At 36.3% G+C, this 17,889-nt stretch overlaps 1 protein-coding gene across 2 annotated transcripts in view; it reads left to right on the top strand.

Moving 5' to 3' along the window:
• The window catches only part of SPOPL (speckle type BTB/POZ protein like), a 35,635-nt gene extending 18,400 nt beyond the window's left edge, over positions 1–17,235 (top strand). For both annotated transcript variants that reach the window (XM_063341606.1, XM_063341607.1), the window contains exons 4-11: positions 154–305; positions 3,286–3,413; positions 6,124–6,301; positions 6,394–6,449; positions 8,167–8,289; positions 10,531–10,673; positions 10,758–10,811; positions 12,929–17,235. In XM_063341606.1, the coding sequence (XP_063197676.1) occupies positions 154–305; positions 3,286–3,413; positions 6,124–6,301; positions 6,394–6,449; positions 8,167–8,289; positions 10,531–10,673; positions 10,758–10,811; positions 12,929–13,073 (979 nt within the window). In that variant the 3' untranslated portion in view covers positions 13,074–17,235. The remainder of the gene's footprint in view (positions 1–153; positions 306–3,285; positions 3,414–6,123; positions 6,302–6,393; positions 6,450–8,166; positions 8,290–10,530; positions 10,674–10,757; positions 10,812–12,928) is intronic.
• The last annotated feature ends 654 nt before the right edge of the window (positions 17,236–17,889 follow it).

Below are 17,889 nucleotides of genomic sequence, written 5' to 3'. Positions count from 1 at the left end.
GCTATAGGTACGTATTTGTTCTAATTTCAAAGTTTCAACAGTCATGAGGGAACCATTTTGTTTTGGTAGCATGTATCATTGTGTCTTATGAAAATATTTTTGAATTTATTGTGGGTGCAATTTAAAAACATACGGTTTCTGTGTTTCTTTCAGGTGCCTGAGAGTGAATCCAAAGGGATTAGATGATGAAAGCAAAGACTACCTGTCATTATATTTGCTTTTAGTCAGTTGTCCAAAAAGTGAAGTCAGAGCAAAATTCAAATTTTCCCTGCTGAATGCTAAAAGAGAAGAAACAAAAGCAATGGGTAAGGGATTCTTAATGTACTGCATGTGGATTTGCAAGAACATACCAAAGAAAGTCAGTTTTGTTGTTTTTTTTTTTTCAGTTGAGAACAGAATTTCACGCTGAGATAAACTTTAAAAATATCTTTTTTTAATATCCTTAATTAAAAATCTTATTCATGTTTCCTACATTTCTGATCATTGAGCTGTGTTAATTCTATCTTGAGCAGTATAAATCACAGCGCGTTACTAACTGCCATCACTCCAGATTCTTGTCACTTAAGTTTCCTAGCAGATTATTCTTGCTTCCTGTTAGCGAGGGTGTATTTGCTTGTTTCTAGGTACAGTGGAAGAGGTGTTTGATTTCCATAGTTAATTAGGGTAAACACGCATGGTTGTTCTTTCAGAAACTCCTTTACAATGTTTTGGTCTATTTCATCTGATTTACACTGTAATCAGTTTAAAAACATGAGCTGTGTACCCAAGGAATTAGAAGACTTTGAAATAATTGGTGATTTGATTTAATTGCCTTCTTGATATGAAAAATGCATGGCTCTTAGTTTCAAACTTATAAGCACAAACTTCATTGGAAACACTTTTTGGGAAAGCTGAAATTCTCATGAAAATGTGTAATTTAATGCTGGTCTACACTGAGTTTCTGCTGTTGCTAATCCTGTATATGAAGAATCTGTCTACATTTCTTCCTTTCTCCTGCTGCGGGACTTAAGAGATCTTGCTGGGTCTGTTCTGTTGCAAGTTCTGAATTTCTTGGAAAAAATCTATAGTTTTCCAGCACTCCTACCCAAAGTTCATGCTACTTTCTCCTTATGTAACTAGGCCCACTTGTAATCTTTAAAATAAATCTGCAAAACTGAGTTCAAATCTAAAAATTAAATGGTCAGACTTTTTAGAAGGAAAGTAAGTATATCTATTTCACTCTGTTTATCCTATTCCACTGATGGAGCTGGTTGCTTCAATCTCTTGCAAGCCTTCTGGTTCTGGAGCTTGTATGAACAAAACTATACTTTTATACATTTGGTGGATCATGGCTTTTGGCTTTAGACAATCTCCCAGACCAGTAGTGGATTGGTGTGTGTAATTAAATTAAACTGCAGTGTATGATACACCATCAAAAAATATTTTGGATGATCATAGAATCATAGAATTTTTGCGGTTGCAAGGGGCCTCTGGAGGTTGTCTAGTCCAAACCTCCTCCTGAAAGCTGGGCCAACTAAGAGCAGTTTGCTTGGGACCTGTTGAGGTTTGAATATCTCCAAGGATGGAGACTTCACAACTTACCTGGGCAACCAGTTCTAGTGTTTAACTAGATGTTGCTTGTCCTTTTTTTGCCTTAGAGGTTCATTGCTGGCTCTTGTTCATTAGTTGTCCACCAGGACCCCTATTGCCAGTCAGCTATTTCTTCCTGATCAGTAGATTTGTAGCAGGCTCTGAGCACGACATTGCTCACATTGGCATGCCCTCTAATCCTGACCCATGAACTCTCAGCTGGCTCATCATCCATGGCAAGGCAGAGCTCCACGTGTTCCTGTAGTTCTCCAGTAAAGGGTAGCTCTTTTGCCTCACCTTCCTGGCTTGGTCTCCCTAAAGATCCCGTACCCGTCCACTCCAGTTGTGTGAGCTGTCCCACTGTGTCTTGTGAGGCCAAGGAGATCTTAGCCCAGACCCCTAATTCCTCCTCTTTCTTCCCCATGCTGGGTACACGAGTTTACAGGCGCTTCAGAGAGGGCCTCAGTTGTACTGATTTCCCGGAAAACGTAAGAAAGTTTTCTTGGTAATGCTGTCCTAAATGAGGGACATGCAATGTAGGATGGAAGGATTTTGAGAATCTGAAGATTATGTGCCAAGCAGTACTGTAAATGCCAATAAACACAGGGTGCTAAACCCCAAAAATCCTATGAGTACATGTGTCTTCAGTTTCTGCAATAGCTTTCCTGTATTTGGCAGTACAGGAATTATAAACATCTTTTAATTTTGGAAAATTACCAACAGAAATCTTATTTCTTGGGCTTTCCAGCCATTTACCATCTGCTTCTGGAGATGCTCTGTTTTTATTTATACAGTATAACGATGCCTGACTGTAGATGTCCTTTGCAAATTGATAATTCATGCATAGACTGCTGCTTCAAGTGATGAAGCCGTGCATAAAATAGGTAATGAACTAACATTTTAACTTTATTAGAAAGAAAAAAAAATACATTTATACTTTTATACTGCTTTTAAATTGTTCCTGATCATTTAATTCCAGAGGGTTAACTCGCTTTCTTGCTGATAACAGTTAAAAGGTGCCAAGTTAGCTGTAGTGTAGAGAAGTCACTTTCCTGATGTCTTTATTTTGGATGTTGTAGAAAATGCTATCTATATATATGAAATTAGCAAATCTGATGGATTAAAAAAAATAACTCATAGCTATGGCTAAAAGGTAAATAGAAATAATATCTTCTTGTGACCAAAGAAATAGTTTGTTATTTGAAAGCTTTTATTTCTGTTTTGCCTTTTTAATGCTTTTTCTGTATTTCAAAATAATTTCAACCTGTGAAACAAGATTTTTCATTTCAGGAAGAAGTCAAAACAGATTGTTATGACAACTGCAGAAGCGTTGTCAGAACGCATTTGTTGATGACAAATTCATTGTAATGGTACTTCCCTGTGAACAGTTTCTGTTTTGACACATCGGCATTGTTAAACATTAACTGCAAAACTCCTCTCTTGCTGACTGGTGCCTAAGATAACATCTAAGGAGATGATATGGTTTGAATTGCAAATTGTGCTCTACTAAGTTCTAGCAAGTGTTTTCTAAAAACTATTACAACATTAAAAAAAGTTTTAATCAGTTGTGGGTTTCCTAAAAATGTGACACGTGTGATCCAATTGTGTTAAATTGGTTCATTTTTGGATTAACACTTAGCCTTAATATAGAATTTTTACTATTTCTTAATATTTTAATTTAACTTGCTTTATTTGTACATAACTGTTTTTTATCAGAAAGCCAAAGAGCGTATCGATTTGTGCAAGGCAAGGACTGGGGTTTTAAGAAATTTATCCGAAGAGATTTTTTACTAGATGAAGCTAATGGTCTTCTACCAGATGACAAGCTTACATTATTTTGTGAGGTGAGTATAGTTTAAGTGCTTAGCTTTTAAAATGTTTTCTGCTCTAATAAATAGAGGTTTATGTTGATTTAAATGGCTGTATGCTATAAAAGTTGTCTTCTGTAAACTATAAATATGGTAAGATGCACGTTTACTTGCTTTGTCTGCATTGTATTTTGTTACATGGATCCTGAAGTGTAGAATAAGTCTGAGTTGATCACTTGGAAACTGTTGGTCTTCTCCATGGATCTGCCAGGATGACAGTCGAATTGACTATAGAACTATTTATGTAAAAGGTCCCTGATACGTGCTGTCTGTAGAATTAGTATTTTATGAAGATCACTTTTATTTAAAGAAGTTGTATTAGGAGTTATAGGATTGTTTTTCTCTGGATAAGCAAAAGGAAATGTCTGCATGCTGGTTTGCATTATACAAAAAGTGAACTAATGGTCAGAATCTATATTCCTGTAATATTGTAATTGATGGCTTTAACCAATGAACGGGTCTTTCAAGTAAATGAAATACTTTATTTTTATAGTAACTATTGCACTTGTTCAGAAAACAAAATGTATGTATCCTGTGGGGCTGCTTAATGCTAAGCATTAGTATTGACAGTTGTGGTATAAATTTAACTTCATGGTGTATTATGGGTCACTTTTATAATATCAGTTATGTTGGTAACCTAAATTGTCATATTAAAATTGAGTAAAACGCTTACTCAGTGTTAAAAATGGAAACTAGAGAAAGTTGCAATGTAAGTACAGTGTATCTTAAATATACATTGGCCAGTTATCTTTGCTACTGTAAAGTGATTAGTGGCTTAGGAGGATGATAGATGCTCTAACTCCTAATAAGTTTGCTTTGATCTGTGTATTTACAGGAAATGTGTAAAATTGTCTTGGCAAGATTACAATTTAATTATATGTCATTATGCTGTGTAGGAAGAATAATTGAAATACGGCCCCTGAGACTAGATATTGCAAATATAGCGCATCTTATTTTCACTTAGACAAGTTAAATTAGCTGCATGATAAATTAGTTATGAATACAATTATTTGGGTGATAAAAGCAGATGTAACAAGTGTTTTATGGTTCTGTAAAGATACTTTTGAGTGTTTTCTCATTTTAAGTTTTCCTTGTAATGAATACTTTGTAAATGAACAGCTCTTAAAAAATAGTGTTTTGGTTTGGAAATAGGTCAGTATGTAATTTTAGAGACAAAGTTTGTGTTTTTTTTTTTTTTAAAGAATAATTTAACAAATACTGAATTTTCATGAGAGAAATATTATTTAAATTTTGATGCTAATCTATATAGCACAAATAGCGCTATAGATACTTCAGTGTTGTGAATGTATAGTCTTACTGCGAAAGTGGAATTTTGCAGTGCTCTGGGGTATTTTTTTTCCTTTTAAAAGGTGGAAGAATATAAAGGAATTTCTTCTAATCCCAAGAGGGTATGGGATGAAACAGGGAATTAGGCAATGATTCAAATCCCCAAGCTGCTGTCTTAATTGGATCATCCTCCTCTTCTGATCTGGAGTTTGGTTTGCAGTGCTCTCGCTTTCTGTGAAGCTTAGCTGTACTATTTTTGCGTTATGCCAGATTTATTCCAGATGCTGTGCCTCTGGAAGTCAAACAAAGCACTGATCTTAACAGTATCAGCGTTTTCTCTTAATACAAAATCCTCATTTTCTGTATTTGGGAGATGCAGTGATCAAGATCTTGTAGCATGGCTCTCGTTATGAAGGTTTTATTCTCAGGCGTGTGCTCTCAGACAACAGAAGTAAAACCTGCTGAGCTCTTCTGTTTTCCTAACATACTGATTAAAATGGCTTAGTATGTAAAGATATCTGAAAAAAGCAAGTAAGAATGTTACTGTCCTGTTTACTTCTTATGTGGAAGACTTAAACATGGTGAATAATGGCAAGATATTCACTTCAGATACACATATTTCACAGTTTTCTTAACTAGTTCTGTACAAAAATTACATCCTGTGAGCATGCATTTAATTACTGAAGTTACTTACCTACTACATTTTATACTGTATTGAATTATATTTCTAAAATAATGGCTTTTAATCTTGTTCGGAAGACAATCACTCGTGATTCCCTCCTCGGCTGGACACAGTAAAATGAAATAATGAAGGAGCTGTGTTACTTGCACTTAGTTTGCGTAATCACATTGCAGGTTAAGTATGGATTTACTGTAATTAAATTAGTAATATCATACTATTCAAAACTTTTATGGATTATTCTTATGAAACTTTTCTGTGGCCTTGTGATGCCGATAATCTGTTTAGAATTTTATATTGTATATGTTTTATATTTTACTTAAAGGTATGGGGAATATTGAACTGTTAATTTCTCTCTGAAGTAGCATTAACATATTTTAATCCCACTAGCATCTCAAGAACCGTATCTGTCCCTGACTTATTTACTTTGGCATTTCTGTCAAGTGGCATGTGGTATTATGCTCTTTTTTGTTTTTTTTTTGTTTTTTTTTTTTCTTGGGTTGCATAAATACACAATGTTAGAGTCTCTAAGTAAAGCCCTATTTATGTTATTTAGAAGTAAACTGTAAAGCATTGGTTTATGGTTCCAGCCTAATGCCAAAAACACCACTGTTTTTTGCTTTGCTTTGGAATTGCTGAAATTCTAGCAATAGGTACTGTAATTTAATTATTATTGGCATTCAGTTATGAAGGAGTTGTCTTGCTGTGATTTTCTGTTAGGTAAGCGTGGTCCAAGACTCAGTAAATATATCAGGACAGTCTAATACAAACACTTTGAAGGTACCTGAATGTCGACTAGCAGAAGATTTAGGGAATCTCTGGGAAACAACAAGATTTACAGATTGCAGTTTTTATGTAGGAGGACAAGAATTCAAAGCTCATAAATCTGTCCTTGCAGGTACTTTCTACTTTTGCTATTATTTTGTAATTAAAATTGCTAAAAGTTTAAAATTTGATTATGTTTATTTAATATTACTTTTCTTGCTGCAGCACGATCTCCAGTTTTTAATGCAATGTTTGAACACGAAATGGAGGAAAGCAAAAAGGTAAGCCTTACTGAAAAGTTTACATGTCAATATTTTTACATTGTGAAAAAGAGAAAAGTTGCAGAAAACTTGGAAGTGCTGCAAATTGAGGAAGATGAGTACTTCATGATGATGCACAATTGGAGGAGGTACTACTTCTGACGCTTTCCCAGTGAGGTCTACAGGAGTTTCTTTGTGCGGACGGGGCAGAAAGGGCCAACTGGGGAAAGGTTCTGGAGGATTTGTACTTTCAAGTACTTGCCTTTGCCCTAGATTGGGGTGTGTGCGTGTGTGTTCTGTTTTTTTTTGTTTGTTTTTTTTTTTTTAATACTAGCTACTGATGCAATTGGCCTAGTAACCTCTGCCCCTTTTCGCTTTAGTTTATACCCTCACATAAGCTGATTGACTTCATTAAGGCTTCGCTATGGTGTATTAAAACATTTTATATGATAGCTGGGACACAACGAAACAACAGGTGAATGATGACTCAAATTAAGCTCTGAGGCAGTGAAACACTCCTTTTCATTCACAGTTTCTGCAGGCACTTGACCTATAAAGTGTTTTGGATGGATAGTTACTTAATCAGCACAGAGAGCTGCTTCTATGCACTTGATATCTCCCTCAGTGAGGAGTTGTTCCTGTCTTTCATGAAGAAGAATATCTAAAATGGCTTGGTTATAGGCAGAATCCATGAAAAGACAAGGAACTGATAAGCTCACTAAAAGATTGTAATAGATGATCACCACTTGGGCTTGGAGGCTGCGATGATGCCACTTGTGTGAACAAATAAATCAGATGAATATGGTGCTGTAGTACAATTGAGTTTCACAGCCATGGCATTTTTCTTCCCTGTACTTCTACAATCTGGAAACTTTCACAGGTAGAATTGGAATATTGGAAGCATTTTATTGGGATTTCTGGACTGAAAGAAACCCAGAGATGTCTCGGCTTCAGTAATGTGCTGTGCTGGGGACCTTTGCCTTCATGTTAGCAGTAAATCTCCGGTGCAGCCCTCTGAAATACTGTATGTGGTTCAGAGGATAGGAAACCAGAACATGTACATCTTGTGTGTTTGATAGCCTGTGATTTTTATTTTTTTTTTTTTGGTACTCTATTCAAAAGTCCGGTGCTTGCTTCTACATCTTTAACATAATTTCCTACTTTGTTTATTGCTTATAGGGGAGACTATCGGAGGATGGGGTCAAGCATGCAATACTACAGATTTGTTAGGAAGGCCTTTAGCTACATGGTGTTAGTTAGATGTGCTGCTTTGTTTGCTTTTTGGATTCTGAGAACAAAACGTAGGCTGTGTTAACTCAATTTAAGTCAAGCCAAAAGTGGCTCACTTCATTCTGTTTGCTGCTCTGACTTCTGATATTCCAAGCACATCATTGCCAGGATGGAAACTCAGCAGCACTTTTTTAAATATTCCTGAAACTATGCCTTGATTTTTATGTAGAGCCTGTGTCATAGAGTCCGGACTTAGACATTCCTAGAAAAAGATGCAATTACTTTCATAGGCAAAGGTTTTCCAATGATTTCCAGCTGACTTTAGGAGCCACTGATTTTGATTTCTTTCTGCATAATGTCGTTGAATGTTACCTTAAATTTGTAAGGATTTTGTGTGATGGATGGCAAATAAAAACTTGTTGCATGCATGCAAATGGTATTTGATAATGTTCATTTTAATGTTGTAGCTAAATTCCAGAGGCTGTTATTGATTCTTCTTCTTTAACAGAATCGAGTAGAAATAAATGATGTAGACCCTGAAGTTTTTAAAGAAATGATGAGATTCATTTACACGGGAAAAGCACCAAACCTTGAAAAAATGGCTGACAATTTGTTGGCAGCTGCAGACAAAGTAAGTAATTGACCACTAAGTTCTCAGAGCTGATATTTGCTTGTGGAATGTTCTTCTACAAAGAAAATACATTTTTTTTTTTTTCAGATTGATACATTTTGCTTTTTTTTAAGTATGAGAAACAGATCTCATCAAAACTGGAGAAAGATGGGAAACAATAAGTTTTTTATCAGGAGAAAGCTGATGAATCTTTCTTGACCAGAAGTGTTTCAGATATTAAGTATATTTACTATCCAAATTATTTTGAAAGTGGGGACCATTAATACGATTTGGAAAATGGGTCTTGAATAAAATGTATCCTAGATCTTTGTATTGTTGAAGAGGATTTATACAAGTCTTTGAATTTAGTGTGCTCCTTAAGGAACTACTACTTCAGAACTTTAATCTTTTTGTCTTCCCTACAAATTTAATAGTTCTAATCATTCATCTCTTCTATATCGGGATCTTGTCTACACTTTAAGTTGCTGCGCTGTGAAATACTCTTTTTCTTCTATGATTTTTGGGATGAGGGAATTTATATCAGCACAGCAATTAAGGTGAGATTATTCCCTTTCACATCATAATTCACAGTTGTCTTAACTTCTTAAAAACCTGACCCAATAGCTTGTTTTTTCTTCAGTGCTTTACAGCTTGAAATTTTAGTTAGCTATCCTCACAGGAGACGCAGTTGTCTTTCCCTGAGGAGGCATAAGTAGTTCAGAATCCGGAAAATAGTCACTTCAGTGTGTGTAATCTGAGACTTATTCACTCTCAGCTGAGAGCATGGCAACTTCTTAAAGTTTGCAATTTCTGAATTGGTTGTGCAATCATATCTGTAAAACATTATGAGAGAAGGCAGTTTTCACCACTGATCAATCCTAATATAAGTTCTATAAGATAAGTCATCTCAGTAGTTAATTTCAAGAAACAAGTATAATTTTTTTCCTGGCGGATGAATGTGTTCTGTTTTTCTGAGATCTCTTGACCTGGCACTGCCCTGGCTTTGGTGACTTACCTCTCATTCATTTCACCGCTCATTGCCAGCATCTCATCTTCCAAAACTGATGACGTTTTGTCAAGTTTCAGTACACCCAGGCAGGAAGGTGAAATGGTGTTATTTTATGAATGCTGGCCTTTGGTTCGGGCATAATTGATAAATGTAGAGGTGCAGTTGTATGATTGTCTGCAATAGCAGGAAATAAAAATGGTGAGCTAGGACGTCCCTGTAGCTTTTTGTAACAGTTAAAAACTACTAGAAACTTTCTGCTGTTCCTTGTGAATGTGAAATAATCTAAAAATGAGTGTTCTGCATATTTCCAAAGGCATTTAAACTGCTGTATTACTTGGCAGGTACAGATTTCTTATAATTGATACTTATTTACCCTAAATAGAGGTATTCTGAGGAGAGCAGTATAGTAATAAAATGGAAGTAAAAACACATAGCTCTCGAAACATAGAAGTTAAGCCAATAATTTCACTTTTCTGCAGTGGCATTTTTGTTGAATAGAACAGCGGCTAATAGAAATGTATGAGTGGCACCTTGAATATATGCCACTTCTATATCTAAAATTATTTTCAAACTCAAAAACTGTATCTGAAGGGTGCTAAACTAAATGGAATGGGTAAGATCTCAGTAGAAATGGATACAGCCAAATGAAACCTGTTCAGACTATGACATCCTTCAAAAAAGCAGCTCAGTTCATTCATGCAAAATATAATATGGGCATGTAGCTATTTTACGTCGGTTTTCTGGTAGGCTGTGTCAAAGGTATGTAAGAAATTTAGAAATTCAGAGATGGGTGTGGGGGTGAACCTGGAACAAGCTAGTTTCAAACAGGCTGATGTATTTCACCTTGGACAATTTCATGAAACTTTCCATTGTATAATTTCTTGCCCCTCGCTTTGAGATGTAAACCTGTCTAATGATGATTTGGATAAAGAGCCCATGTCTGTTCCTTGCTTTTCCTCCCTTACCAAACTGAAAGAAAAAGAAAACTTCTAAATGAGTTATTTTTGTTGTTTTAATAAAAGTTTTCCCAGTAAAGCATGATCAGTTTGTGTCAAACCTAATGTGAGTCTTACCATTTGAGGACTCTCCAATGCAGCATAATCAATTTTGAGTTACCTGTTTGGAAGAGGTTTGATCTTAAGCTTGGGAGGCACCAGGCATTTTCATGACTGAAACTGTCTTAAAAACTGTAGAGAGCTGGTAGAAAGAATGAGTTTGAAGAACGATTAGTGTAGTTTTTTTTCTTTTATCAGTATGCACTGGAACGGCTGAAGGTCATGTGTGAGGAAGCACTCTGTAGTAACCTCTCGGTAGAAAATGTTGCTGACATTCTTATCCTCGCAGATTTGCACAGCGCTGAACAGTTAAAAGCACAAGCAATAGACTTTATTAACAGGCAAGTAATATTTATGATACTCTAAATATATTTGTATTTATGGTTTGTGTACCTTTTCAATATTAGCAGAGTTCTCTCTTACAGGTGCAGTGTTCTTAGACAACTTGGGTGTAAAGATGGGAAAAACTGGAATAGCAAGTAAGTTTCCCTGCCTCCTGGTGTTCTGTACAAACACTGCTAAATAGACTGCAGATCTTAAGAACTGTTGCTTCATTGCCACACTACTGAAGCCAGTCACTGACTGTAAGTAAAGTAGGATTCAGCAGGTGCTACCGCTGTTGTGATTGTGACTTCCCCTTTCAATGATAGAGAGAGTTAACTGCCCTCCAGTTTGAGATCACAACAGCTAATTTTCATTCCTCTCCTAGGGATGCCAGTGCTATGAGATGGTGGCAGCAGCCACCACAAGAGAAAGGAAAACATTCTCTTGACTAACCAGATTTGTGCCTGGAGGAGTGGCAACCCCAGTGTGGTTTGAAGGCTTGCGTAGGTCAATCTGAGCCTGCTGTATTTCCAAAGAAAGGAGGGCAGTTGCTCTTCTTGCCTTTGGCAATGTGTTTGTGCACCTTCCCACATGTCAGCACTAGCATTGTCGAGGCCACACAACTAGTCAGTCAGGTCCCTCTTGATCCGGCTGAGTCTGTAAATGCTCACGCCAACACTGGAAGTAGATTGAGAAAATGTGGCTCAGCATATTACAGCATATACTTAGAGCAGCTCAAGTGAACCACGGAACCCAGCTTTAGAATAGCCAGTGGTAGGCTGAAACAGGGAAAGGACGGCAGAGTGTTTATTTCTTACCATCAGAATCTCCTGAGAAGTTAAAAGCTATGTGGTACCAGTTACTTAAAAATTAAAGCGTTTCTCCTTTAAAAAAAAAAAGTCTTCACATGCCTAATGATTGCGCATAATGTGGAAAAGGAAGGGGGTGGTAGAAGAGAAATAGTAAAATGCCAGTAGAAAAACTAAAAGACATCAGAATGCATAACAATGTAAACTAGATGATGTGTTCCTTCTCAAGTGATTTGGAACTTACTGAGCTGACTTCTGGCTTGGATAATTGCTAGTAAAGATGCTGGTCATCTTTGCTGCAGCTAAAGCACCTACGATAAGTCAGGGAAATAACGTGAAAGGGCCTGGCTTAATTTACCTACTCTGGGCACCAGGAGTCCGAACTTTGGTATTGTTTCTCAAGGCACTTGCCTTTACTGACTTGCAGCAGAAGATTAAAGGCTTTCATTAGAAACCTGCAAAAGGTTTTTGAGACATCATGTAGTGTAGAGGTCAGCTGCTAACTTTAAGCTTGACAGCGTTCCTGAAGCAGTAAGAGGGTGCTCGTGAGAGGCTTTTGAAAATGCAAGGCAACGCAAACTTGAGGTTGATGTATAAGCTGTTGGTTTCAAATTACGGGTTTATCCTGTGTCAATGTGGCCTGCATCCCAACTGGTGTAATACTCTCCATGTGCAGAGTGAATTTTATGCTTTTGTTTTATATTATTTCACAAAAAGAGTAAATATATACATTGAGTAAATACATTGTTTTTAATCTCCTGGATGTCAGTGTGGTACTTGCTGAAATCTGTTGTTGCTTCTCTATTAGTTAAAAATCAACAGTGGCTATAGAAAACCATTCTGAATGTAGTCCATGGTCTTGTACTGAAGAAAAAGTGAATGTTCTCAAGTATGCTCCACTGGTACTCAGACTGTGAGCTCCCAGTGAAGAATTCTGTAGTCGGCCAGCTAATCTGTCTTCATGGCTTTTTCTGATACGTGAACTACATCATTTTTTGCTGCAGTTTCAGTTGATTCATCTTGTCATCCTTCTCTCTCCCCAAATTGAGCATGCCCTTCTATGTAATGAGATTATCGTGTCTTCCCGTGCTTTTCTTCTCTATGTTAGACCTCATTTTCCTCTAGTTTTCCTCTTACCATTTTTATTGTTTTTCCTAGCAATTTCAAGGCGGTTATTTAACACGATGCCCAGTATTGGATGCAGTTCTCTAGCTGAGGTCTTGCTGATACTGAGTAGAGCAGAATAAGTACCCTGTATCCTACATGTGATGTTATTAATATACCCAAATTGCAATTTGCTGCTTCTTTCCAATGGCATCCTTACTGGCATTCATGAAGTCTGTTGTCTCATCATGCTCGACTGCTCTTCTGCAGTAGTTCTGCCTTGCCTGCTCTTCTCCACTGCGCATTTGTGCATTTGGTTTGTAAAATTGTGTGACTATTCTTAATACTTCTGTTTTCAGCCAAGCAACAGACATAATGGAAACAGCAGGCTGGAAGTCCATGATCCACTCCCACCCTCACTTAGTAGCAGAGGCCTTTCGCGCACTAGCATCTGCACAGTGTCCACAGTTTGGCATTCCACGCAAACGGCTAAAACAGTCATGAAATCTTCCATGAACTTTAGAGAAATTGAATTGACTCTACTCCTCCATGTCCAGAGGTGTTTTCACAAACCATAACAAGAGTTTTTGTTATCCTTGTCCACAGAACAGAAGCTGAAAAAGCCTATTGTTTGCTTTTCAGATGGATAATTTATGGTTTAATCCTCAGCTTTAAATTAGACTGATTACTCTAATTCACTGAAAGGCCTTAAATTATCTTCAATGACTCTCTAGTCCATATAGTCTAATGTATCTTGATTTTTTTATTATTATTTTTTAATGTGCCTTGTCTTTTTGACTAGGCTCTGCAGGATTGCACTAGCTCCATAATGCAGTAAAGTTGATAACTGAAGATTAATTTTTTGAAAGGGATCTTCCATTATTTTCAGAAGAAAAAAAAATAAAATGATTATAGTTTGGTCCTGTGCTAACTGGAAGGTTTTAACTAGCCTCTCATTACAAGCGCTTGAACCAGAGGCACACAATGTACCCTAGACAAGTGCTAAATATAGAGAGAGCCTGTTTACCTTCAGCGAATGCCTACAGGCTATTTATGGCAATATACTGCTTTGAACATAATTTATTTTTCATTGTGGGGGCAAATATGCAATGGTTTGGCCCAAAAAAAATGTATTTTCATTACAGTTTGTAATGCTTATTGTGTGTGTGTCAAAGCTGTCCAAACGGTAAAAAGAAACACAGAATAAACCTCTTGCTTGTGTTTCTTTATGGTCCATCATTAGTTTACATTTAATGCAGAACTGAATGAGAGGTAAAGCCTTCAATGTGAAAACAGAATAGTATTGTATATGGAAAAAATATATCCAGCATGTATGGTTACCTAGAAGAGTAAAGGATGCATAGAATGACCAAATGTAAATTGAAGAAATGGGCCAAATGGATTCCGAATATGCACTTTTAACGTGTAACTTTTGTATGTTGTGTGGTACATATATATTTTGCTTTTGATGAATTAATGAGGTACAGGTAATTGTGGCTTAACTTTTTAGATACATTTTGAGATGCCCACAGCCACATGGGATTTAGTTTTGTTAGAAAAGAAAGGCATGTCTTTTTAAGACTCAATTGAAGGTGGCTATTGCAAGCTTTCATATTTAAGTAACAGAATATTTTTGCTTATTTGAAAAAAGGCATGTGAATGGTAAAACTTTGAAGGGATTTTTCCCACCTTGACTTATGTGCACAGCTTCCAGTAACACCTAGGGAGGTTATGTACACATCAAGAGGAATATTTCCCTGAAATGTCAGATGGTATTTGCAAGCAGTGACTTGCTCAGTCTTGCATTTCAGTTATTGTACTAGCATTGTGGATGGTATTGAAATTCTGCATAATGTGAAAAGGATGAAACATTTGTAACCTGCTTGTCATGGGCCAGTTCTTTATTATATGAACCTTAGCTTTAATATCAACATCCTCAGTGTTTGATAGCTTTGTTTACAATTGGGAGGAAAAGTCTGCAGTAGTGCACACTTTAAATGTTTCCTGAGGTATTGCATTGAGTTTACTGTAATAGTGATAATATGCTATATTTCTTTTTTTGGGAAGACTTGGGTTTAGCAGTGGGGAATGGGAGGAAATCTCACCTAATTTATAAACATGTTTGCATAAGGGTTTTAGTTTGCCTATTACAAAAAAAAAAAATTCTGCAGGGAGGAGAGAGGAAGAATTTCAGATTGTTTACTATCTTAAAATCTATCTCCATCCTCATTTCATTGCGATTCGTCTGAATTGCTCTGAATGAAACTTTTAGAGGAAAGAGTATATAGTTTTATAGTTTTTGGCATCTAGTAAACCATGAGCAAAGGTAAATTGGAAAAAATGCCTAGTCCGATTCTGAAGAATAAAATAACGTCTAAACTTGCATTTCCATCTTACCTTCTAACTAAATCTTTATGATGGATAAAGTGTAAAATCAGAAACTTTAATAGTATGTAAGGCATCAAATTATATATTTACAGAGATTTATCCTTTTAGTGATTTTTAAAATATTTATCTAAAATAAGGTCTCATAAGCGTTCTTCTCAATAGGACTTAAAGGTAATTGGTCCCTCCAAAATAGTGATGTTTTTGCTGCACTGCGTAATGCGTTAGGACTATATATCCTCATCCTCATCACTGGTAAAACTTGCAGCTCTAACATACAAAGTGACTTGAATATTTAATGCTGTAATGATTGTCCAGTTCAGCCTGTTCTAAAGCAACAACATACAGTAAGCAAATGGAAAGCTTAAGGACTTTTCGGAAAACTTTTTTTCTTTTTTTAGAAGCTTAATAGCACACTTTGTACCAAAAAATGTCAGACACTGTGCTGTAATATTATCTACATTGTAGAGTGTCCACTTCTCAAGTCAGGCAGTGTATACCGTACATTACACTAAGAGGGGAAAAAAATACCACCACGATAAATGATCTGTTTAGATTTGATTTTATTTATTATGTATGTTTTCAAGGTTTGTCAGCTCTTAAGAAAAAGGTAAAACAGTTGCTGTATTCTTAAGTGAGTGCACTAATTATTCACCTTTTCTATTCTTTAATTAACTACATGCAGTGTTCTCACTGGAACGGGATAGCTGGTAATTACAACCTTCTCCTTTGAATTCAGTGGCTTGTTTTTATTGCCCACCTCTCAAGAGCTTGCCCTTCAAAACCTCATTGTCAGTTCTAAGTGCAGCAGATATAAAACTATCTAGTACAACGGACAGGTTTTTTTTCAGGCTGAAATCTTAGTTTTGGTTTTTTTTTTTTTTTTCTTAGTTTTCTATACAGATTAGGAATATAATGTATGAAGGTGCCATGTTTTGGCTTGCCAACACTACTCCCTCAGATAGATGTGAACCACCGCTTCCATACTTTTCTGGGGAGAACCCTGCATGTGTCCTGTGTGTGCGTGCGTGTGTGTGTATGACTGTGCGGTGTTTTTTGTCAAGAATGACTTTCTAAAAATAAGGACTCAATTTGCTGTCAAAATGCTTTTATGTATTATATATATTATTTTTTTTTCCTCCATTTGAACCTCTCCTAAGGAGATGCTTTGGGTGGAAGATGCTTCAATAAATAATCCTTATTTCCTAGTCCATTTACTGCATGCAGAAGTACGAACACATTGTGCCTTTTCTAGGAAACTGTCGTAATGAAGGGAAGATTTAACAGGATACAAGATCTTTTTAAAAGGTATTTTTGAAGGTGAAGGAGAATGCTATTTGATACACGCTTGAGATGGAAAAGTTACAAATTTACCCATTAGAGCTCTGTTGCATGTTGATTCTTGCTTCCTAAATTCAGTTTCACTGAGGTAGAAACAACACAAAAAGTGTGGAATAAGTATTACAGGTACAATTTGAGTAATGGTATATTTTTGTGAAAATGTGAAAATATTTGCTGTTACAAGATAAGTGTATGTTAAAATGTGATAGTCATGGACACAGAGTTAGTTTTAGCAGTTGCTCTAGTTCTGATGTTTTTCTGAACATTGAGTATAAAATTCACCTTTGCATAGGAAGTCAGTAGAAGACCTACATGGAGATTATGTTCCTTTTAAATCCTCGTGGAAAGGTTTCTCCCTTGGGAGAATAAAATAACGTGCAGTATTTGAAACTGTGTTTCATAAAAGACAGTGAATTGCAAATGTGAGGTATTGCTACCTGAAACATTGTTGAATTTTGCTGAATTTTACAGTTGGTTAAAATTCCTAAGCTTAATTGATTATTTTTTTTTTTGTAATTGACAAATGGAATGTTAACTGTCCTCTTTGTCCAGTGTTGATAGCATATTTAGTGCCGAGTTTAGCTCCTTTGCTAGCGAGACACTGACTTAGTCTCATAACTTGGCTTCTGCTTACAGTAAATGGACTATGTTTGTAAAGGGAATTCACTATTTCAAGGGTTTTGCAAGGAACTTCACCGTATTTGTAACCTGGTTTTTGAAGGCTTGAGATCAATGAGTCCTGTTCTAGAAATCAGACCAGTGAAATGACTTAGACCTGTTTTGGGGTGGAAATGATTAAGGAATCCAGATATGTAAACAGTTGTATCAAACCATCCAGCCTTTTTTTATCAGCTGATGTTAATGGTGAAATACTTTTTGTACCTTGTTGCTGAAAATATTTTTGCGTTTCAGCACATCAAGTTACAATAAAGTTGTTACTTATACAGAATGTGTCTGTGTGGCTTGTATTTGTTTTTTTTATGTATGTGTTCACAACAGCTGCCTTTGCTTCTGTCCTTTGAGAATAGTTTTTTTTCTACCAGCATTGTCAATCAGTCTAGTGTAAAATATACTGCTCTCCTTGTGGAAACCCTTTTTTTGGGAGGATCATATGAGTCTTGCTCTGATTTGTACTAACTTAGTTATTTTTGGATTTTGACATTTTCAAATAACTTAGAGCTCCAAGTATATAACTTGCCTGAGAAATGACTGCCTTCACACAGACTCTGTCAAAACTGATAATTGGTGGGAAGAAAAGTTGATCCTGTGGTAATGAAGATGGGCTTCATGTTTTCTAAGAGATTCGGTTTCTTTTCCCACCTACCATCAAAAACCATCCTTTTTTTTCTCATCAAGGAGTATGGGCTTATAATGGCTACATACAAGAGGAAAGTTGCTTGTGTGTGTTATGGGAGCAGCGGTACGTAAGAGTAATATATACAGGTAGTTCATGGGGTTTAATATGTTTATAGATATTTTGCAAAGATACGTAGGACTGTTGATGTGCTGCTCTATGTATTTGACTGTGGACGCACTGACCTCCAGAAAACCACGACGTCGAGGTAAGTTACTTTATAACAAGTGACACAAGCCT

This window comes from Chroicocephalus ridibundus, chromosome 7 (genome assembly GCF_963924245.1).
Source record: "Chroicocephalus ridibundus chromosome 7, bChrRid1.1, whole genome shotgun sequence".
Lineage (NCBI taxonomy): Eukaryota > Metazoa > Chordata > Aves > Charadriiformes > Laridae > Chroicocephalus > Chroicocephalus ridibundus.
This window is presented reverse-complemented; position numbering and strand designations above follow the sequence as displayed.